Source organism: Haemorhous mexicanus, chromosome 6 (assembly GCF_027477595.1).
Source record: "Haemorhous mexicanus isolate bHaeMex1 chromosome 6, bHaeMex1.pri, whole genome shotgun sequence".
Taxonomy (NCBI): Eukaryota; Metazoa; Chordata; class Aves; order Passeriformes; family Fringillidae; genus Haemorhous; species Haemorhous mexicanus.
In genome coordinates, this window is record NC_082346.1 from 32,229,844 (window position 1) to 32,254,364 (window position 24,521).

At 37.3% G+C, this 24,521-nt stretch overlaps 1 protein-coding gene across 5 annotated transcripts in view; it reads right to left on the bottom strand.

Moving 5' to 3' along the window:
* The window catches only part of RAD51B (RAD51 paralog B), a 386,354-nt gene that overhangs the window by 353,894 nt on the left and 7,939 nt on the right, over nucleotides 1–24,521 (bottom strand). For all 5 annotated transcript variants that reach the window (XM_059849716.1, XM_059849718.1, XM_059849715.1 and 2 more), the window contains exons 5-7: nucleotides 23,661–23,797; nucleotides 20,973–21,092; nucleotides 19,556–19,739 (exon numbers count right to left, since the gene is read on the bottom strand). In XM_059849716.1, the coding sequence (XP_059705699.1) occupies nucleotides 19,556–19,739; nucleotides 20,973–21,092; nucleotides 23,661–23,797 (441 nt within the window). The remainder of the gene's footprint in view (nucleotides 1–19,555; nucleotides 19,740–20,972; nucleotides 21,093–23,660; nucleotides 23,798–24,521) is intronic.

Below are 24,521 nucleotides of genomic sequence, written 5' to 3' on the forward strand. Positions count from 1 at the left end.
TCATACAGAAATAACTCATCAATTTTATGCCAAATTTGATATATATCTTCAAGCATTGTCTTCCATGCAGATTAACATACACACTATGCTCAGAAGACTATACAGTCACTTTTGTGATATGAAATTCAAGTTAATATAATGGTCTAAAGGAGATCTTCATATTTTCAATTAAATTAAAAACAGAACAAAGAAAAAACCCACAAAGAATTAGTCTGGTTTTCCTCTCATCTTGATTATGCTCTTAAAACTTCCTGTTTTCTTTCACAAGATCAAGGAACTCAGATATGGGGGGAGAAAAAAACTATCAGCAAACATCAGAGAAACAGCATTTGTCCAGAGTCCCTAGATAACTGTCACAAAAACAACACTGCATTTTGATACACAAGGGCTTTCAACAAAAAACACACAGTATCTCAAAAATCCCAGCATTATTAAATCTTTTAAGTGTACTGCTTTATTAGGGGAAAATTCCAACACTTCTCTTAAAAAAAGCTTCCTGTAAAAGGAGAACACAAGTAAAATATTACAGGAAAAAATACAGCTTGGAGTTATTCACACAGCTTTAACTATCTCATACAATGTCCTCTATTTAATGATGTACAGAACTGTGCATCAAAATCACCTTGCTTCAGCAAAAGAAGTATTCAAGGCAGGTATCCTTGCAACGCTGAAATAAAGTTTGCTGGTGGATTCCTCTCAACTTTCAGCTACATCCTTTTTCATCACACTCTATTAAAAGAGGGCTCATGGAAACTCACTCCTTTTTCTCCCCAAGTCCCTCAGCATGCAAAGGAAGTTAAGATTTGGGGCTAGCAGATTACCCACAGGTGTATTATCAACTGCAGGGCATGGGAGCAGCTCTGGTGGGATGTTAGGGGTAGATGGCAGGTTGGGAGGAGCAGCAAATCCTGATCTTATACTTGCTTATTCTGCTGTAATTGCAGACGTGTGGGAAGCAAACAAAATAAGGTCAGGGCTTCAGAGCTATAACCTCCTTCTGCAAACACAACTCCCTTCATTTGTAGTAGATGGAAGAAACAAATATAAAGAGACTTTCCTCTAATGTTGCTCTTTCCAGAAGAGCTCCCTCTCCAGCTTCACTGGCACATAGAGAGAAATGATACACAATCCTTTAAAAACAAAATAGCCACTCTATCACTGTCACCACAGGGAACCACAAACACCCAAGTTTAGGTGCCCAATGGAATCCAACCCCAGAATGGATGAGAGGCTGCATTCAAATGCCATCTGTGTTCCAGCATTCCTTTAAATATCGACTTTTTTAAAGTTCAAACATATACATGGTTATCAAGTAACAGGGAATATTCGTCCAGACTAATAAAATATGAAAGGTTGCCTCCTACTTATTGGCTCCAAAATAAACACGACAATCAGCATGTGTGATTAAGCTTTACTTCCAAACTAAACACTGTGTCATGCACACAATTCAGGGTTTAAAATACCACAAATATTCTGAAGGGGTCACAAGGTACATAAAGGCAAACATAAGACCATTTTACAGCAGGAAATTTGGCAGAGAGGTACAAAGGGAGTGGTTGGGACTAAGGGATCGGAGGCTAGCTGTTCTGCAAGAAAAGAAGTACAATATGGTGCACACCTGGTTCTCCTTCAGCCCTGATTACCACTGTACTGGAAGTACACACAGCTAGAAGGAGGGCCCTGCACAGATCTCAAAACCAAATTATTCTGAGGCACTCCAATGTCTGTTTGTCAAAGCACCATGCTATGAATACTCAAGTGTTCAGTCTGAGCTGACAACAGCCCTTTTCCCTATCAGCTGTGTTTTGGATTTCACGCTCATTGCCAGAGGGTTCACAGCTGGGAATTACATATAGGTCATGTGAAAACCTCTTTCTTTATAACAGTTCTGTTCTCAAGTCTTATCCTGCAAAAGAAAGCAATATCTGAGAACATATTCCAGCTGCCTCATCTTCAACTGGATTCACATTACAGAGATAAACTACGTACAAGAGAACAGCCAAGGCTATGTCAGCTCCCCTTTGCCCACTCCTCAAACTGCAGAGCACTTGCCTAAAGCACTACACATTGTTCCATTTTCAGGCTCCTGCATAGTTCCAACTATGACCTGAGCCTGACAAAAAAAAAAAAACCTGTTGCAATTCTAGGTGTGATTTTTCTCTGGAAGCATATATCCTCCCTGATTTGTACAACTTCAGTATTTCAGGGGATAATCTTTTCATGATTCAACCAACATGGCTCAATTTTGATTTCCAATCCATTACCTTTCTCTCCTCTGTACTTGTGAGCATCACAGTCAGTTTGCAACCACAAAGGCTGGAAAGAACAGAAAATGATAGTTCACTCTACATGCAGGGAGAAAAGGATACACTCACCTCAGTATCTGAACTTCTCATTTCTGCCAAGCAACAGGCAAAAAGCCAACACAACTTTGTAAAGAGAAATTCCTCTCCCTTTTGGGTGATGAAAAGGCACCACCTTGTGGATGTTGCTCTGTGGGAAAGGCTTCACCAACTGACAGAAAAGATTCTGCCAGTATAGCCAGCCCTAATTCTGTCAATGGGACCATCAAAGATATGTATGATGAAAAAAAAAAAAATCACTGCAGAATAACAAATACCAGAGCGTGTTTCAGCTAACAAAACACTCTGCCTAATTCAAGTGGGTAATTAAAGCATTGTTGTGTTCAATCTCTAAGTGAATACTGAAGTTCTTCAGCTAAATCAACAATGTGAAATCTTAACAAGGGAAGGAATTTAACTTACAACATAAGAAAATAAGACTCTTTGCAACCCCACCTGTATTTATTATTCTCCAGCAAGCACTTATTAGACCCTTATTGCAAGAATTTAAATTAACAATTGATTTGATTGTAGAAATAGTACCAGTTTTCCATAAGCAATAGACAAACGGCAGTCACAATCAAAAGAAAATTTAACTAGACCTTGCTCAAAATACACACTCAATACCTCAGTCTGAAATAAACCCCCCAAAATCACTATAGGACACTACACTGCACATCCTAGTAGGAATATCATATTTATTTCAGTCATTGAGCAAACAAGATTTGCCACAAAGAATTCTTCATCAACAGGCCTGTTCATTAAAGATTCTTTTTCCTGTGCATATCAAACTTGAGCCAGGGGAGATACCAGACAACACAGCTAAGAATATAATCTAAACAACTCCTAACTACTAGAATATATGCTTTCCTATCAAAAGGCCATAAACATCTTCTGAAAGGCAATTGATAGAACACAAAACTAAAGACAATGGGCAGGTGCAATACAAAATGAGTATCAGAATGGAATTCAGAATACCTATATGTTGGGTATTCTGAAAACACAGAAAACAAAAAAGGTCTGTGATTCATCTTTTAAAAGGCTGTTGGTTCCTTGCTACATTATCTCTATATTCTACTAATATTGCCTGAGCATTTATGCAATTTACATAGAATGAGTAACCAAAAAATCCACACAAATAAAAAAATCTGCTTCAGTTCTTGAAAATGCTTCTATGGTTAGTATTTAATGTAAATGCTTATATTTCAATGTCCAAAAAATTGAAGAAAAAATGGATTGCAATGACTTCTAGAATAGGGAATTAATTCTATCTAAGTTTTGGTAACTCAAAAGCCAGTACTTATAGTTTCAGTAAAATTAAAGAACTTTGTTGAAATTATTTCTTACAAATCATCTGCCATACATATATTTTATCAATAGAGAAAACACACCTGAGAAGAACAAGCACATTTAAGTTTAGTCTTAACCCACACAGCTGAAAAACACATCTGTTGTCTAATTAGTGCTCTAACTGAAGTGAGAGGAACAAATAAACAACAGCACAAAAAATCCCCTGTACTGTTCCTGCAAAACACTTGTGCATCAGCACCACAAATGGAAGGAACCTAAATAGGTCGGGTTTTACGTTCTAGAAGGACTCAAAAGGCTGGAGAAATACTTGCAAAAATAAAAAATGGGCAGGGGAGAGATTGATTCAAGAAAGCAGAAGCTGACACAAGGATAACTAAGTTTAAAAAAAAAGACAGCTTGGCAACACAGCTGTTCCTTCCAAAAAGGTGTAGGAACTATAGCAGAATAAAAGTGAGTAAGTCAAAAAAGAAAGGATATTGCACCCTGTCACCCTGGTGGAAAAATTATTCAGGGAAAAAAATTAAATACCTCATAAGAAAAAGTGCATATTTATGCATACAAAAAGTCCACAGCTTTGTCAGAGAATCATGAGTGTTATTTCACCTTCAACCACATATATAAAATATTAGTGAGGCTAAATCTGATGAGTACACCATGAATTTTTCAGCCACACACATTTTTATCCTAACTGGCCAGGACAATGTGGTCGTGCTTATTTCAGAAAACTAAAAATCTAAGAAATTCAACCATGACTAAACAGGCACTGTAAACCAACAGCTGTTGGAAAGCATATGGGGAATATCTCTTCAGCCTTGAACAGATAAAGTGAAGAATGTAAAGAAAGGAGTAGAAAACAAGGCTAGCAAGAAAAATCCCACAAAGGGGTTTAACCTGAATTTAGGCTGCTACTTCCTTCACTATTTCCAAGAAAAACTCACTCTTTATGGAAATTAAATTTAATTTTGAGACTTGTATAACAAGGTGGTAGATTTAAAGATGACTTTAGACACCTAAATTAGAGGGGCTAAGAGGAAGGATAAACAGTAAAAGACATTCACCTTTAAAACAGGGAGGTACATACTGAAGGAAAGGAAAAAGAAAACCTTTAGGAGAAGGACAGATGTTCTCAGCTGCTATATACAACAGATGAAGCTCCATGGTGATGACAGCAAAAACTCCAGAGAAATCTCAATGTCAGTTTTCACTTCCAGTTGCTTTAAACTCTGTTGCAGGAAGATGGAAGAGGGTCAGCTTTCTGCTTCCATTTCAGTTTCATCAAAAACTGTAAGGTGCTTGCTCTCCAACATAACTTACAAGTATTTGTATTTAACAAAAACTGTCTTTATTCTTCTGATAAAACATCCACATGCCTACACTGGGAGAGTGGATCCAAAAAGGAATTTATTAATACCAGATGATTAAGCATATCAGTAGTGTGCACTTTACTAGATCACTCACATTCAAAGGGATATAAATGACCACAAGCATTTAGTCCCTTACAGTGTATTAAAAACCTGCAATTTAAGTATAAACAGAATCTCCAGATTAAATGTCACAGCAGAAGTAGGAAAGCTTAATGTCTCTGCTCATCAGTAACTCCACAGAGTCTAAACTAGACAAAGCAATGTTTACATGCAGAAATACTCTTCTTTACTAGACCAGCTGACAGGCAGGTTTCCCCAGGCTCCTCTTCTAGTAAGCTCTCCCTTTTCCTGACTGCATCAATTGAGCTAATTAAAAAAAAGCCCAAACTTTCACACCTCTTGTATTTCTTCACGTTACCTCATCAGTTACAACTCTGAATTGAGAAGGAGATTTATTGAAGCTGAGGAAAAAAGCTGGAATAGTAGGTCACAAATTGTCTTAGTACATGGGTTATTGAAAAATTCTAGCATTGATAAAAAAGATTTTAACACTATAACTCCATCTATAGTTTTTGGCAGAAGCACATGACAGTAATTAAGTTTGTGTGTATTTTTTAGATTTCAGGAATACAACCTATATGACTTTTATCACTGATACCACAGAATGATGAACCAGGCATCTTTGTCTGGTACCAAAGAAATTTCCTCTTCCTTGAGTTTGTCTTCACATTTAGCAAAATTTATGAACCAAATATAAATTATATTTTGCTTTTAAAAAAAGCCAATTACTTATATCATTCCTTACACATCAGTCTTAAATGTCAGTTACTGAGCTGCTAGAAAGAAGGCAGTTTGCTATGCCACAAGAGCCAATGCTGTCTATCCTTCAGATGAACTGGGGTAAAGTGATCATTCTTAATGACCAGAATTTCTTTGGACATGATCAGTATTTGAGGAACACCACAGTTACAAAAATCCAAACTTATACTATACAAATAATACAGTTAGGTTTAATAGAATCAGTTGCAGTGTTTGCATGACATAAATAGGCTTTGGGCATGGCTACAAATTCTTAGGTTTTCTGCTCCAAACTCCAGAAGGCTCTACAAGCATATCAGGGCTAGGTTCACATTTTTAAGCAGCATCTACCACCCAGGCTGCCTTGCTGATTCCAAACAAGTTGGTGAAATGTACAGAGTTCCAGCAGTTTACTGCACTCCAGTACCAGCAAATTAAATTGTGTGATTGCTATACAGGCTCTCATTTCCTGACTCTTCACAGATCTCCTGTGCTTAGGATCTCCTTGTATTTGGAGGGCTCCATGAAAAAAAGGCAGTACCTAAGTCATTGTACCAATAATGCATGACATAATCACCAGCATGCAGACCTTACCTCTACCATTCAAAGACTCAGCTGCAGTGACTCAGAAGAAAGAGTGAAGGCTTCTGCACAGATTGTTCGGTCTTGAGAGGAAAAACTATTATTCCTAATCAATTATTCCTTCAGAAGGAATGATTGCAAAGCCAACTGCAACACAGCAGTGCTTTAGGGCAAATAGAGCTCAAAGTAAAAATGAGCATTAAAATAACTGAAAAGAAGACATTCTTTCAGAGTAATCCTATTGACAAACACTCCAAAAACAGAAAAAAACCAAGCAAACAAAGCACAAAGGCCACTGAAATACAACCCTAATAACAGACCAGTCTACTACCACTTAATGGCTGGTAATAAGTGGCTCTTGGCAGGAAAATAACTTTAAGACTTTGGGAATTAATGGACACCTAACTTGTTGGGCTGTATTTTAACAGCCAGCATCTTAGATCAGCAAGAGATCCAGTGAGAGGTGAATGGATCAAATGCAGGTGGCACTGTCATGTATGCACAATGCAATTTTTTCCCTACCACTGTTTTTAAAAAGATGACAAATATTTCATTATATCCTATCAGCAAAAATTATGTTATTCTAAGAGACAAAGAAAATTCTTTTAAATTTACAAAAGCATTATTACTTTATAATTGAATAAACTACACATTTATGCTGACAGACTTTACCTGGCACTAAAAAAATGAAAAAAGTGTGTATCTATTATGATTACAAATTGTGGTACTTGGAATTAAACAGCAATGAAATTTTAAAAAAAGCATATGCACACAGAGAGGACCACACAAATACTTTGTGTGGAACTTTGCATCTCCAAGTACCTAGTATCAAACTATTTTGCTTCAGCAATAATTTGAATTGTTATTCTCCAGTAACTGTTCAGTATCAAGCACAAAGTACTTTGGCAATCTACATACATACTACTTTCTACATCAATTGCTATCTTTGCTGCAAACAAATTAATCTTCCTCCACCTTTTAATAGAGGGTGTCAAAAAGCCCCACACATACTACCCATAGCCCCGTTATTTTCAAATCAGACCTCACTACAGGGTCTATCTTCAGATCAGCAACTAAAATTTGCGCAAAATGTTCTAAAAATAGAATGACAAGATACAGGACTGCAACAACTATGTTCAGAACCTCTAATGAGATGAAACAAACCACTATTACTTGAAATAGCTGCTGCAACCAACGAAGTCCAAACAAAAGAACAAGAAAAGTACCACATGCCAAGTAAGTTAAATCAAGATCACAGACTTTCACCTGAACTCGAACTTACAGTCTTGGACAATTTAATAAGTTCTCAGTAAAATTTCCTCTAACTAGCAGACAAAGAACAGGAGCTGGAGATAACTACATTATACAGACTCTTAAAGCACCAGCTGCAAAATCTTGGGTAATAGTTCAGCCATAGCACACTGACAGATGGATATGGAACTATTAATAATGAAGGAATGCAAACATGTTATGAACCATACCAACTCTTCTACGGATTGTTAGACATATCATTCTGAATTTTAGCACAGGAAGAAATACTGCGGTTTGAAAATCTACTATTCAGCATAATTTCTGACCTCAGCTGTAATTCATTATGCATGGATACATTGCAACTCCAAATACAGCATATTATGATGCATTTTAAAATCAGAATGCACAGATTAAAACCAGTACACTGACCTAATAGTGCACAAAAGCCTTAAGCAGTGTAAGGATCGGTTGTATGCAACCAGGCATTGGATCACCTTTAGTCAAAGTACAAAGCATCGTAATAATGGAAGGTTATACAGGCCTTCCTAGAACAGTTCCAAGTTTAAAGAACATTTCAAGCTTTTCTTTGCTCATTCTGATTAATAATCCCTCTAGCATTTTTACTCATGCTATCCTTTTTACTGAAAATGCAGTTCTACACTCAAAATCTGTGCTGCTGCCAGAAACCACACACTCCTGCCCCTCCTTTCTGCCTACATTAGCGCCTGTTCAGCTGCACAATTGCCCACTACATTTTTTTCCCCTGCTTTGCTTTTTCAGCTGGTTTACATCCTTGTCCAGGCTCATAAGCAAGCAGAAACCAGTTGCAAACGTGACAGTGAAATGAATTACAAGGCAGGTAGGAAAGAAAGAATCCCTGCCACTTGTTGACCACCTCTTGGATTACTCACACTTTCTGTAAGCAGGCAATTAAACTACTACCCATGTGTCATTTGTGATTTGCACAGGTAATTTTTTCATCTTGCAGCTTGTACCTGGCGTCTTGTTTCCTAGGGACAATTTCAGAAAGGCAGCTGCAGATCAGTGGATTTCCACATTGCTAGTGGTGGCTCTTCTGTGACTCCCTTAAGCCAACTGAGAAAGGAGATACAGCAGTAAGTACTGCTGCCAATCCCAAACAGGATCTCTACAGTAATTATTTCCTTTCCTGTTAATCTGCTCCTTGAAAATATGACAAGCTTCACAAAGTGTTTCAGCAGCCTCTTTGTTTATAGCAGCTCCATGTTAGGGATATCAGAGACACAGAATAAAACATATCTGCTCTAACACACAGTACTCTAGTTCTGTCCATATGCTGTGCACCCAAGGCCCCCTCAGGAACTTTGTACTCACTGCCCAGGTATGACTGTTCCCATTACAGTTCCAGAAAGAGCTGTGACAGAGCTCTTCCATGCAAGCCCAAAACACGCCAGCCTTAGACAATGCAAAAATTTAAGACTTCAGAGAAAGACACATCACTCTGTACAGAACTTCCAGCTACCAAGCTCTAGCTGACTAGTATTGTTCATAAGCTTTACAGGAAAATAACTTCGGTTTGGTATGTCAAAGACTGCCAATATCTGAAGCCATTTTGCTTAAGTTAATGTTCTTGAGAAGCAAAGTACCTAGAGCACCAGCAGCCTTAAGCAAGCCCCCTTCCCCCCGTGGGAGATCTTTACGTAAAGTTACACAAAGCAGCTAAGCAGTAAACACTTCTAAAGCAATTTTTCCCTGAAGAACTAAGTTTCAGCCGCACGAAGGAAAACCAGTTCATGTATTGGAACTAATCTTGCTGATCAGAACATAATGAAAAATGTAATACCATGGACTGCCAAGAACCCAGTCAAGACCTCGGATATTGTTGAAGAGAAAAGCACTCTTTGCCTAGGTCAAAAGAAGGAGATACTATGAATACAAAAGTAACATATGGAAAATACTGGAATCCAGAGACAAAGAAAGTTATTTTAATGCTAGGTTGGGCAATATAGCTTATCCAAATTGGAGTATCAAATGTTAGGACTATTGAGTTGGAAAGAAACACTGTCATTATTAAAATTCAGATGTAGTCTCAACAAGAAAAACCAGCGGCTCATTCATTCCTGTCTAATCAAAGCTTTGCAGAAAACTGTTCAGCCCTATTCAGTAAAAATCTTGAAATCTCATTTTGTTTACTTACTATATTATAGCAGAAATGTTATATTCTCAAATGAGATATAGCTATGCATTTTAGAGAGAAGTAACATGACAGTTTTGATGAGGTTGCTGAGATCATGTAGACTCTCAAAGGAATCTGTATGAAATGGCTCTCCCTCCATTTTATACTAGATTTCTACCAAATGAATTAAAAGGCTATTAAAATGATGGGTTTTCTATTTTAAATAGAAAATTGGGTGAAAAAAATCAACACATATAGCTGAAATTTCAGAGAACAATGACATAAAACATACTTGTTCTCAATAAAGAAGATGGAGTCTTCTTGTATAAAAGTCAGAGTGAAGTTTCTCAGGAGACCTTGTGTTATAGATCATAGATTCTAATCCAAGCAAAACAGAGTAAGGAAACCAGAGCAATACAAAGAACTCTTCTAATGCACAAGAGCTTCAACAGCAGAAGAAAAAGTGCAGACTGAAAAGCCTGCCCTGCAAATCTAGATACTTCTGCTTTCAAGGCAGCACAGGATCCTCAACCATCCAGCTGCAGTAGTTTAGTCTGGCTGTCTGTTATTACATGTGGAAAGAAGGAAATTTTGCAGACTGCAAAGGCAGGTTCTGCAATCAACAGCAGCAAGCAGACTACATCATGGAGCTTCCAGACCAAACCTGACCAAAAAGCAGCCCCAGCAGCGCACCTAGTTCCACATGACTGCAATGCTCTCACAAAGCAGTCCTGTAGACACAAAGAGGGAAGTGGTACCATCATTTCTATTACCCCCAGTTCCCAAGAAAGTAAAATTTTACTTTTGATCTCTGGGCACATTTGTATTATAAGAGACATATGCATTGCCCAATCTTAATTTTGTTTTATTCCCATCCCTTTATGCCTCGGGGGAGCTGGTACAATATTACTTAGGAGTAACAATTGCAGAGCTGGTCCTCATTATTCCTAGAAGTCCTGGGGCTGAGTAACCAAAAAGCAAATTAACACTAGAGAATACGGAAATCAAATCACTAATTTGTGTATACTGAGCTCATACAGGAGCTCAAGATTCAACAAAGAGCTCAAGACCCATCAAGATTTTTCTAACAACTTGCAATCTGGTCAACTATTCTTTGCATTGCTATCCTGTCTAAAGACAGGAATCCCTTTCACCTATAAATTATGCAAATGCAGAAATATTCCTAGAGAACTTACAGTTTAAATAAAATCAGAGGACAAGGAAGAAGCACAAGAAAAAATTCAAAAAGCACTGAATACTCAAAACATAAGTATTTCTCTGCTGGGTCACAAATAGACCATTGGCCCAAAGGTTCAGGCAGTTCTTCATACAGTCTAAACAGTACATCTTGTCAAACCCCAAACTCCCAAGACAAGGCATAAAAGCCCATCAGTATAATTAACTGTTGTTTTTTACAGCACATGCAAAATAACAGTGTGATAAGGCAGGGGAAAAAAAACAAAACAAAAACATCCCAAACAAAAAGACCCCAGTATTTTTATACAAATATTGTATTTTTATTTTAGCAGTAGAACATCATATATAGGTATGATACTAAAACTAGAAAACTATAACCTACATTAATCTATGCAAAGTTTATTGTAAAATGACACACAGCAGTTATCAGTGTTTAAAAGTCTCTCATTGAATAAAATGGTACAGTCTGCATGAAGTCTGGTTCTACACAAAGAATCTGTAACAGAATGAATGATCATTTTTCTTGCAAAAACAGGTAAGCAGGGAGGAGACTGCAAGTAAACCATGAGATTAGAATTCAAAATCATCTTGGCAAGTCAGGAAAAATAACATTAGAAGGAGCAACTAGCTAAGCAACGAAGTCAGCAGATGCAGATTCAAGATTTTAATAATTGGTAAGTAAACAGCATCAGGTTGTTGCAAAGAAAGCAAACTGTGTTATGATGCATAAACATGAGGATGTCCTGCAAGGCATGAGAAGAAATCCTTTTCCATACCTAAACTTTGCTAGAGATTCATCTGGAATATTGTCTACTTCTGGGCACCTCACTTACATGATTATGTCAATCAGCTGAAGGTAACCCAGAGAAGCGTAACAACAATGAGGTTAGAAAATACAAGAAACTGTTTATTTACTTTGGAAGAAGTTTTTCAGAAATTCAAGTCAAGGCAGTTATCAGAGAAAGTGCCTGCCCTACTTCATAGCGAATATTGTGCATAATCATACAGCGGATCAAAAATAAACCTGGCAATAAAATCTGATTCCTTTCAGCTCCCTCTCCTATATGTTAACCCCGGTGTGCTCCTTCTACATAATTTCGTATGTGCAATTGTGCAGAATGATAGCTTTTGGCAAAGTCACTTGCACTGTAAAATGGAAAAAGCAATGAAGGGAATACTTTAAAAGAAAAAACAAACTGAATTCAAGTGTCATATAACTTTAACTCCTTCACTATACTTCACCACCACATGAAAACAGGAAACACTGCTCTGTCATTTCTCATTCCTTTTCCTCAGCAGTAATAAACATTTTATGCTATAGATGGTCTAAAAAGGAACAGTGTCAGGCCATAAACTGCATAAACATATATTCTCCAGGCACCTTTAAAAAAGAACACAAATGACAGCAGTACTGAAGGTAGTTATAATTACATTTTAACCAGCCATTTTAAACTAAAACAAAGCTGTGTGCCTTCTGAGGATAATTTATAACGACCACATGAGCCAAAGCCATCTACCCTCATCATTCTAACAACACTTAACAGTTGAATTTACCCCCTTTTATCAAATTTGGTTTTTGCTCAATACTATGGAGTGGAAGATCAATTGAAACAAACATATGCCAATAAAAACTGAGTTTATGAAGTTTCAGCAAGAGCAAAGAAAGAACATTGTTCTATAAGTTCCCATTAGCCGTCTTAGTTTCCCAAGCAAGCAACAACAAAAATTAAAATTCGTGCCAAATCACACTTTACAAATAGCACTATTCATATACATGTGAAATTCTGACATTCACTTTTTAAGCAGGTATTTGTAAAAAATAAAGGCTAACATTATAATACCTAACTTAAAAAATCCAAAGCTATGGACTCAGTTCTGGGCATGAAAGTATTTTGTAGGAATGTGCCCCCTGTTGACAGAGTGACAAGATTATCTTTTGTCTCCTAAAAAAGGAAAAAAGCCCAGAAGTTTCTCTCCTCAATTAGGAGAAAAGACACCTCACAGGACCTTGGGGACTTCACCTCAGACTTGAGGAGAGCTAACTGGACCGGAGCCAAAAAGTCCCAACTAAGCAATTTACTAGAAAAATCAGAGAACAAAGAAACTAATCACTTTTGTGAGGTGTTTTACCAGGAGCAAGAACCTCTTGCCATGGCTCGTTTTTTGTCTCTAAAGAGCTTTGTTATTTTGCCTTTTATTAAAACTTTTCTGTTTCCAACACTGCCACAGAAGCCATCCTGCTGATTTTACGCCATCTGAGGTGGCTGAGCTATCTCGGGTGTGATACAAATCTCCAAGAGCTTATAAGACCTGCCTCGAGGAGACCCTATATCAGCACTTCTAAGTATAACATGGTAGGATATCTTAACATCATGGAATGGTTTAGGTTGGAAGGGACCTTAAAGATCATCTAGTTCCATCTCCTCTGCGATGGGCAGGGAACTTTCTGCTAGATAACGTTGCTCATCCAACCTGGCTTTGAAAACTTCCAGGGATGGTACATTGCAAGTTCTCTGAGCAACCTATTCCAGTGCCTCACCACACTCATTTCACAAACTGTTTGTTCCTTAAACAGATAAAGCACACTGAACAAGGTTAGGCACTCTTCTTTAAACCAAAAAAGATTATGTTTGAAACCAAAAGTTCTGATACAGCTCAGACACATGCAATTTTCTAATGTTGTTCAGCTCACCATCTAATGAGGATATGAGCACCAACATGAATTTTGGTGCAGGGGAAGTGAAACATCTTGAAGAGAACAAGAGTTGTTTTTTTTAGATCAAAGTTAGTTTTAGAAGTAATCTTTGTGACTTAAACAAATTAACTACTGTTTTCTGTGGCTCAAAACAAAGGCAGGTCCACTTAAAGATTCTTTGTTTCATACAGAAGAATAAAGTCAGCAAACTGTTCAATATCTACATTGTTCTAAATATTATACTTCTGTGGATAATGTTCACAGTATGATTAGCCTAAAACACTGGGATCTTTTCATCCTATTGAGTTGATCGGAAGACTACTCAGTTTCTCCAAGAACCTAGTGAATTACATCTAATAAAATTCTGCAGGTTCAAATGTTCTACTGCGTCTTCTAATCAGTCACATTGTTATAATTTTCATGCTCCTACCTAGAGAAATACACAAACTTCCTGGAAAAAAGTATGAAAGGTATTCACATGAAGGGTGAGGGAGAGGAACAACACAAGTAGCAGCCCTGACTGAAAGGAGAACTACATTATTACTTGAAATCTGAGCAAGCAGATGGCCAGAAGTTCAGTGTGATTATGTAGATATAGGAAGATACTTCTATTAGCAGCTGGAAAGGTATTCAAGTTCACCTATATACATAAACCCAAAATATGCTTAAAATTTGAGTGATATAACACTCAAAATACATAAATACCAGCAGCTTAACAGAAAAGGACACATACTTTTCTATGGAATTCTCACCACTAGAAACAGTCTGAACCACATCTGGCCTGAATATGGCTAGTTAAATTCTGGAAACTCAGTTCCAAAATATTTTCTTCTGATAACATTAACTCATTTAATTTCCCACTTAACATTTAACTTCATTAAAGAAACACATGATTTCATGTGGTGTAACTTGTAAGAGATTTCTCTTTCTAGAAAACTTCAAAGTGGAACCAATTCTTTAAGTTTTGCAAGTAAAGTTTCTTTTATTCTAGTTTTAAACAACCTGTAAAGATAACTCAATTACAGTTTCTGTAACACTGGTATTAAACAATTTTTAACAGCTAAGAATAAAAACCAAGTTTACATTTCAGTAGCTTTACAGTCCCGATATAGACAAAATAACCTGAAAGTCTAATGTATCCCATAATTTTGGAAAAGTCATCATACAGCGCTGTTACACGATGTAGCAACAAATCAACTATGTACTTTTACCAAACTCTATAGATATTTAATTCAAAGGGAACTGGCGTCTAAACAACTTTTCTTCAGGAATCTTTTCTTTTGGAATCTGTTTTGCATTCCATAAACTAATATTTTCAAGTATCAGAACAGCAACAGCTGAAGTGCAGAGGAGGTGACAAGCAACCATCTGCGTGGAAAGAGAATAAAAAGAAGCAAGAATGAGGCCAAATGGGAATACTTGATTATAAACAAAAAGAAAAGTAACAGCTTGAATATTCCCTCTGTGCCAACAGAAGCACTTCAGTTTTGAGACACTTTACTGCAGGAAGATGAGACAATACAAGTAAACGCACTTAATGAAAGACAGCAGAAAAGGCACTGCAGATGTCAAGTAATTTCTCCATATGAAGTCATTTTGAGACGAAAAAAAAAAAAAACTTACTCATCCTAAAAGCAAATATACACTTAGCTAAACATTTGGCTTTCCAAAGTAAATGAAAATGTTGAGTATAAGTTTAAGGAGCACAGTGATTGTGAAGTACTGAAACTAAAACCTATGAGATGAGTGTGAAAAGAAAATTGACTGTTACAGATCTGTTGTCATAAATATTAAGTGTAGTTTTAGTTTTTAAATGGAGCATGTAGATTCTAAGTGGGGAAAAATATTACCTGTGGAACCTCTGGGCTTCTTAAACTACTGTTAATTTATTTAACATAGAAAATAAAAGCATTGGAGAATAATTACATAAGGTTTGTCTTTCATTTGCTCTAAAAAACTACCCATGAGAGATTAAAGTCTCTCATCCTAAGTTACTTCATACTTTCAGAAAGAACGTATAAAAAACCAGACCATACTATGATACATTTGCTGGTAACAATAACCTAAATATTGATCATAAATAACAAAGGTGGACTTCAGTGATCTAAAAACATAATCCAGACAAAAACATAAAGGACTGCAAATGCTGTAATTTGATTAGCCTCAGGGTTTTACAAAGCAAATTTCATCATCAGTCTCAATTCAACATTTAAAAGAACGCTTAAAGCAGTTTGGTTTTGCAACCGCTGCCTCCGTAGTACTTTTTCACAGAGATGTCCAGCCAGCTTCACTTATTTTCTGAAGTATTAATGACTAGAAAAATCAGAGTCTATGAACAACAAATTTTGTAAGGTAAATATCTAAATTTCAACAATAATTCTTGTCATATTGGGTTTCAGTTTTAGCTCTTTCCTGAAAAGGAGACATCTCTCAACTAGCACAAACACTGAATTACTTTCACCAAATACCATCTACCAATAATATACAGCTTCCTGTGAATCTGGAAGAAGAGAAGAAAGAAAATCCAAAACATGTTTTACTTTCTTTCTTTTTTGAAAGGCTAAGGAAGTCAGGAAGCTACATAGGAAACATATAGGACTGATTATTGTTGTTTAAATGTGTAATCTGGTAGACAGCATCCACACACATTGTAAGAGAAAATATTCAGATCCAAATGCTCTCAACTACAAGGTGCTCTATTAACATATAAAGGTAACACATTTTTCATATAGATTTCCCTATTCACTGAATTTAAAAAAGAAAGGGGATTTTGTTTCATTGATAATCAAGCTGTCCTTCTCAGTTTCCAGGAATTGCTTTTGATCTGACTGGCTAGTTCCAACCAAACCTGGGAGAAAAAAAGCACATTTTGGTTACAACTCTGTGCAGGAAAGGGAAAAAGGGACACTGCTATGTAGTGCCCCATGGAGGCAAAAGCTTCAGAGACTGTTCAGTCATCAGCAGGGCTGCCAGGTCCCCTGTCAATTGGCCATAAGTGAACTAAACCTCGTGCTGCCTCTTGCCCTGGCATCACTGCAAATGCCTAGAATGGACCTGGGCTTACTGCTAAGTTACAAGAAAAAAAAAAGATCTAAAAAGGCAATCAGGCATCATACTTCACTTTTTGAGAAACAACTTAAGCTTTACTAATGTCCATAAATGAAAAAAAAAAATTAACCTTGTTTTCCTTTGTACTTTACAAACAACAACAAAAAGAAACAAAAAACCTCCAACAACAAAAAATTAGGTCAAGCAAAAAATGACAATCACAAACCACGTTCACTAGCTTCATTCAGTGGCTAACATGGTACCATTCAATTAATATGCTTCTAACTTTTTTCTCATCCCAAGACATGGATTAAGTTTTCATTTACTGTAATTGTTTTAAATTTTATACTGAGGATGGCAACTGCTACTTTCCAAGGAGCATCTATGTATTGTCCTGGACTCAGTACAAGTTCCTTGTTATTAGTAATGACCCTATCCTCACAGTATCCTCTCACTGAACAGCTCTGTCCCATTTTACAACCTGAAAATAGAGGTAGAGAAGCTAATGAACAACGACCATCAGTTTTGGTATAACCAAGATCAACTTTTTTTCCGAATATTTCATGCCATATAGAGCTACCTGGGTTTGAAATAGCTCCCCTGAGTTTAGTAAAAACTATGAGCCCTAGCCACTTTTGCACATCCAACTCAATAACCTGACACCACAAACACATAATTATAAACAGTTAGAGAGTTTATAATGCCAACAAAAATAACTGCATTAAAATCCTTTTAACTCTGGTGTAACATGGTAGCACAGGTTCCACAAACTTAACCCTGTTTGAACCCATTTCCCTTTTAGGAAATGGGGGTGGAATGCCCACTTAAATACACTCATGATAAGCAGCTATTTTTGTTTAGTAATGCATTCCAATGATCAATTAGTCCAGTAAGAACACGCCCCTTATTTGAAGTCTGACCTTGCTTAATTCAGCTTCCAACCACAGAACTGTGGTACACCTGTGTCAGCCAAAGAGAGCTTTTATCAAATGCCTCTTCACTGAGTAGGTGCATATTGACTACTGAAGAAGCCCTTAACATTTCCTTAGCTAAGCTAAACAAAGTAAGCACCTTATGTCTTCTTCACTAAGGCGGCTCTCCCCCATTCATCTTCAAGGCTGTTCTCTGGAAGCTGCTTTTTCACCACCCTCTCTGCACTGCCAACATCAGATGTATTGATATCTCCTAATTTCCAATTCCCTTGTTCAACTACTCACAGTTTTTCACCAGACCTTTAGTTACAGCCAAAAGAATTGATTTCAAGTTCAAATCCTAACAGCCTCAGATTGAATCTCCCTAATTGTTGCCCAATTTAGCATTTAGTTGCACTGATTGTGCCATGAAGAGTTACATTCATGTGTCCAGTTTATTAGTGATCTAAATCACTTTGCAACCTTACTAATGTCCTTAGTCCCAAATTTATATTTACTATTTTCTAGGTAAGTAAAAACATCTGAAATAATGCCAACACAGTTATTTACAGTGAGAACCTCAGATACTCTGTAAGGGAAGTTATTGCAACACATGGAACAGCAGGCTGATTTTGCAGTATGCACCAACACTTGCAGATGCACAACACACTCTAGCCTGAAATGTCAGAGATTCAAACCCAGCTCAGCTTCACCATTTCCATGAAGATGGAGGGCAGACCAGGGGCTATCTAAAGGAAAAGAAAATGGAGAAATATAGAAAAATAGTATCCCATCATAAAACTTCTCCTCTTTCTTGAAGGACTGCAAAATATCAGAGCATACATTATTACACACAATTCTTTCCCTGCTTTGTAAACAATCACTATCAACTTTACTGGGTGCACTGACTGGGATGCTATCTTTTGTACCTGAACTTTAAAGGCACTTAGGCAGGGTTTAATCTTCTCCATCGGAAGTCTTCAGAAGTCACATGGTAGAAGGAAATCCATTCCTCTGAAGTTACATCAGCCAGTTCCACACTTCCTATTTCTGATGTGATAGTTTCTATGACCTCAGGAGCATCAGTGACCAGTCTTACTCACATTCTTACCCCAGCTTGCCTCTTACACTGGAGTGGTGAGTAGGTTACCCATACCAGGAAATACTTTAAAGAGTTGAGTTTCAATTATATCTTTTGAAATTACTCTTTGTGGATCACATAATAAACACACACACAAACACATATACACAGTTTACATCTTCTAAAGCACTTTTCAATCAGGTCTACCCAGTCCTTGCACTGAGTGTCCATGTCTTCCTTTGCATTTTATGGGCAAGTCTACAGACAAGGATTTGCTGAGCTGTTACCTTCCCTTCTGCAGGAATTAGCATACATTATCAGCCACAAAAGGAATTCACACTGTTCCAGAGCATAAGCCTTTTTGAGATTCTATTAACTTCATTAAAAGAAAAAGAGGCAGAAAAAATCTTCACCTACCTAGAGCATGCATTAGGTAGAGTGACAATGCAGTACAATGGAACCATCACGATAAACAATATTTAATGGCAAGAAAATTTAGGATTTAAGGGGGAAAAAAAACAAACCCAAAACCAAAGCACAGAGACAGGTGGAGACTCTAATAATTTCTTATTTAAAGTCCCAAATTAACAAATAAAAGTAATTCCTAAGAAATGTTAAAAAACAAACAATCAAAAACCCACAGAAGAAACACATCAAGCAGAACCATTACTATTCTTCTATTTCCCAACTACATTCCAACTGGTATCTGCTTAAAGATTCCTGCTAGAATCATTGTCTGGTTTCTTCTTCCTGTCATTCTCCTTCTTCACTATCACTTGATATTATAAGGCAAAAACTTAGAAAAGGAGGAAGAACTTACTGGTATTGAGAACTCCTCTGCCAAATACTTCAACACTGATGCTCCTCTAGTCAAAAAGTTACTTCTCTCTGCCAGATTGCCCTGAAGTTTTGTATCAAACTCCTTTCTGACAACTGAAGCAACAGAGTCAATTATTACAAGTTTAACCTTCTTCAAAATAATTTCTTCTTCCAAAGACATAATCCTAAAAAAAAAAAAAAAAAAGTCACTGGTAGCATTATTTACACAAAAGAACCATTTTGAGATTTTTAAAATAAAGATTCCTTTAATAAGCTAAAAGTCAGTCCCTCTTTTTCCCTCCCCACACACCACCTCCATTAACATCTGCATGTATTAAAGAAATTTGGAAAGGAATCTAAGGCTCAGTGGGCCCAAGGCAGGACCTCTCTACAAGAGAGTTTTGGGAGACCTCTGGCTAGCAAAAATATGCTGTACAACCCCTGAATGGCAGACAGCAAGTAAAGTGGCATTGAAACTGTGCCTCACTGAGGTCTTCCAGCACTTCAAGGGGACTTATAAGTAAGAGGGAGAGTGACTTTTTAAATGGGCAGAAAGTGATAGGACAAGGGGAAATGGCTTTAAACTAAAAGAAGAGATTTAGATAAGAATTCAGAAAGAAATACTTTACTCAGTGGGTAGTGAGTCACTGGCACAGGTGCCCAGAGAAGCTGTGAATGCCCCACTCCTGAAAATGTTCAATGCCAAGTTAGATGGGGCCCTGAACAACCTGACCAAGGGGGTTTTATCCCTGCCTATGGTGGCAGGTTTGGAACTAGATGATCTTGAAGCTCTCTTCCAACTCAAGCCATTCCATGCTTCTTTAATATGCTACGAGCTGTTCTCTGATAAAGCTGTATTAGAAAAAACTAATCTGATAATAATTCTCCCACTAACATAAAACACATGATGCTAAAATATAACTTCATTAATTTTCATTACAACATATGTTCACAAATTAACATAAAAAAACCATGACAATACAACACTGCACTTAGGCTGGTGACTGCTAAACAACTTCTCCCTCCCACTGCTGGAGGTATCCCCATCTTCCTGGAAGTAAACTGCTCTGGAGGAACAAACTCCAATTTCATGGAAAATGTAACTCTTATACTATGGTCTCTCCACAATCCAAGAGAATACCTGTCTCATGAACGTTCCCCTTTAAAGGCTTACAAGAATCAGATTACATAGAAATTGTCTATCAGAAATTAAAAAGCATCAAGTGGATTAGTCACATGCAATGAAATTATAAAAGCAATGTCAATCTTCTTGTAACAATGTTACTTTGTTGGAGATCATGCTGGTATCCACATGAAAAGGTCTCAAATTAATTATTCTTCATAAAAATTTGATACAAAAAAATTGCTTTAGACAATCCAGTCAAAATTGTCTTTTCTTAAACTCTAGAAAAGAATACCTCTTCAGCACACTGCAACAGGTCAGCTCTCGGTACAGGTGGATGCTACGGGTCATGCAGAGCAGCTTTTCATCTGAGTCATAATAAGTAGGGAATCTGTTTGCTGCTATCTCAATCAACCTATTTTAAAAAACCAACAAAAACCAGAAGGCATAATAGTGCAAAAAGAATAATGCAAGATAATAAGGCATCAAGTATTCAGAAAGAAAACACAGTAAAGCTCTGAACAATAAGCAGATACCAACTAAGACTGGAAATTTTTTTAAAAGGAAAAGCATACTGTATCAGCCAGAGTGAAACAGTGGAAGTCAGAACAGTTAGATTTTCTTTCCAGTGATGCTGAGTCAGTGGTACACTAGGGAAAGACATCATCTGAATGTATGCAAAGAAAGGACATATCTCCTCTAGAAGGAAAGTTTACTTACTAAGTTCTTCAAGTTTTATACCAGAGATTCCACTTAATGACCAAGCATTTTCCTATTCTAATTATTTTACATAAACATTAATTTCATTTAAATAAAACTACTCTCCAACTCTACCATCTTCCTCTTCACCTTTACCTTGCACTGAAATCATAGACTGGGCTTTGTGTCACCAAAGTAATCTAACAAGCTGGTTAGAAACAGAAGATCCATTAGACAGAAAATTTTTTCCACAAAAAAGATTTTAATTTTTAGTAACAAAAAATACTTAATTGTTTATATTTTAAGCAGACATATCCCACCACCTATAGCTTGAGAAGAGTGGCATCTAGTGGATTATACTTGTTATCTCTCTTCAAACTTAGGCTCCTTTCATTAAAACACAAAGTCAAAGAGATTTTAGGGATAACAAATTTAAAACCAGTTTAGAAAGAGAGCTCAGGAGATTTTGAGACAACATCCTGTTCAATGTAGTGCCAGCTATGAAGTCAGAACAAGTTACTTGAGTCCTTATTTCAGAAGCCTTCAAGGATGGAGGCAGCACCACCTCTCTGGGCAAAGCTTTTTCACCACAAAGGCAGTTAGGAATTGGAAATCTTCTCCATATATCAGCCCAGAAATGAAGCTCAATGTATGCCTGCTGTCTCCCAGCATACACCCCTGTGCAATCTTCTTCAGGCCTCCTCACTGGCAAGGGAAGGCTACTGTTAGATTGCCCCAATGCCTTCTCTCCACTCAACTGAGCAAGTTCTTGGTCTCTCCACAAATGGCAAATGCTCCAGCTCCCAACCACCTTGGGAAAAGGGCATAGGCACCACCCTGGCCCTGATGGTTCAGCTCCTTAAAGGATGCAACACACAAAGTTTAAGATATAGTCAGTCTGCTGAAATTGTGTTTATCATTTGCAACTGAGCAATACTAAATATGATTTAATACATAAATATTCTCATCCTTAATAATATTATTTTTGCCATGTTTCATTTCTACATCCTATTTTCAGCAGATTCAGTTTCATCGGCACCTGCTTTCCTTTTCTTTAGCAGTCATTTCTAAGTGGCAAGTCTTAACTCACTCTTTAGGTCCCACCTTTTTTTACTATTTACATTTCAGGGACATGAAATAAAACTTTAGTGGTGTGAAAGCAGGAAGCACAGCACTTTACAGAGCCATTGCTTGAAGCTTTTTTTCTTTGATATACTATCCTTGAAACTTCTGTGACATTAACTTGACAAAAAGCAGGGTTTGAAATCCCACCTTCTCATCCACAATAACTTGCAATGAATAATCAATGGAAATACATTTACCTTAATACTGCAGAATTGTGCCATGGCTAAAGCTACTAAATCATCTGAAATATATAAATTATTTCACTGAACCTCTTTCTGCCCATTTTTCTACACAAACAAGGATGAGACTACTGTACTTCTTGTCCTTCCCCAGACCCTAAATAACTTTTGAACTTGCTCATTCCAAACAACAGGGACCAAGGAATTAAAATCTCAAAAACATCAAAGCCGCAAAGTTTAGCAATGCTGGTAGTTAATAAACTAGAGCTTCACTTAGTGAAACACTGCAGGATAATTTCAACAGTTAATGAGACAGTTAACATGGGAAGAGCAGCAACCAACACATGTAACTCAAGCAATCCAGCACAGCCCATCGATTCAGCGCTCGAGCACACCCAAGTGCACAGCCAAGCCATTTGGGTTGCATGGGCCAAGCAGGAGATATGAGAAGAACCAGAGAAGTTACAGCAATAAGGTATTACAGTACTGCATAGCTGCTAAGGATACAGGAGATGCAAGGTTACTGCAGAAGGGAATCAGAAATGCAGGAGGGTATTGAACAGAAATAGGATGGAAATCTGAAGGAAAACTGGCAACGTCAGTCCCACTGTTCACTGGAAAACCTCCACTGCCTTTGTAATGAAAGTGCTGTGCCTTTACATCCTCTAATTAACATCCTGTTAACCCCACAAACCAAACTGCAAAGCAAGATTTCAGGTACAGGACTAATAAGACCATTTAAAAATTAAAGATCATGCCATCCACCTTGTCATACCAGACTTGGAATCTACAACCTCATACAAATTAGGAAGGTGAGCAAACCATTTTATTAAATTAATTTCATTGTCTGTGGAATAACTGCATGTACCAGAGGAATGCTTAATAATTAACACCAGTATTAAAAATGCACAATTATTGCTCAGAAAATATTTGAAGGCTCCAAGGTGTGCTAAGAAGTTGCTAAGAATTTTGCATCTTACCTTTCAGCACTGAATGCAGATTCTGTGTCAATGTATATAACAGCCCCATCTAGTCCTCCCATGCTTACAGGCAGCGTGGCCAGAACACTTAACATGATACAAAATTGAGTTTTGCCACAACCTGGTGGGCTAGTTATCTGGAAGGAAAAAGATTAGCAACATAACATTCATTTCACCATAGTTCTACTTTTATCTAAGTCCCATCAGCCAGTGTTCCCCCAGTTCTGCTCTTTCAGTTACCAAAGGAGACAACAGCCATGAAAAGACAGAGCATAGCCCACAAAGACCAATTTGCAGTTACTCTTGGATCTGTACCTTGCAGGCAAATTCATCCCCTGAAGAATAAAAAAGCTTTTCAGACAGAGCATTATGCTTATACTTTCTTTGACAGAAGAATATACTTACCTTTCAAATTTGAGGTCCCCTACTCTCCCCCTCACCTCACAAGATCTTCCCTAGAGACACCTAGCTTTCTTCCATCTGTCCCTGTGCTACCTTGTAAAACAGAGCAGAATTTAAAGGTTCACAGTTGACATTCACATGTCATCAATGGCTTTTAGAGCTGAAAACTAAGTCCAGAGCTATTGAGCTCACAGACATAAACATCTCCTTAGAAATCATCATTACCTTGGTAAAACCAGGTGTCTCCTAGAAATCACAAGGGTAATTGCTTATACCCTATAAAGAATGAATGTTCAATATGAACCACATATATACATAAGACAGATTTTATCTGCCCCAGAGACTACACTCTGCACTATGCAGTGTGTTTTTCCATTGATGTTAACTCCCTATTACCACATTTCAACACCAACACCATTCAATGATCCAGACCAGATCCACAAAGCTTCCACCTGTGCC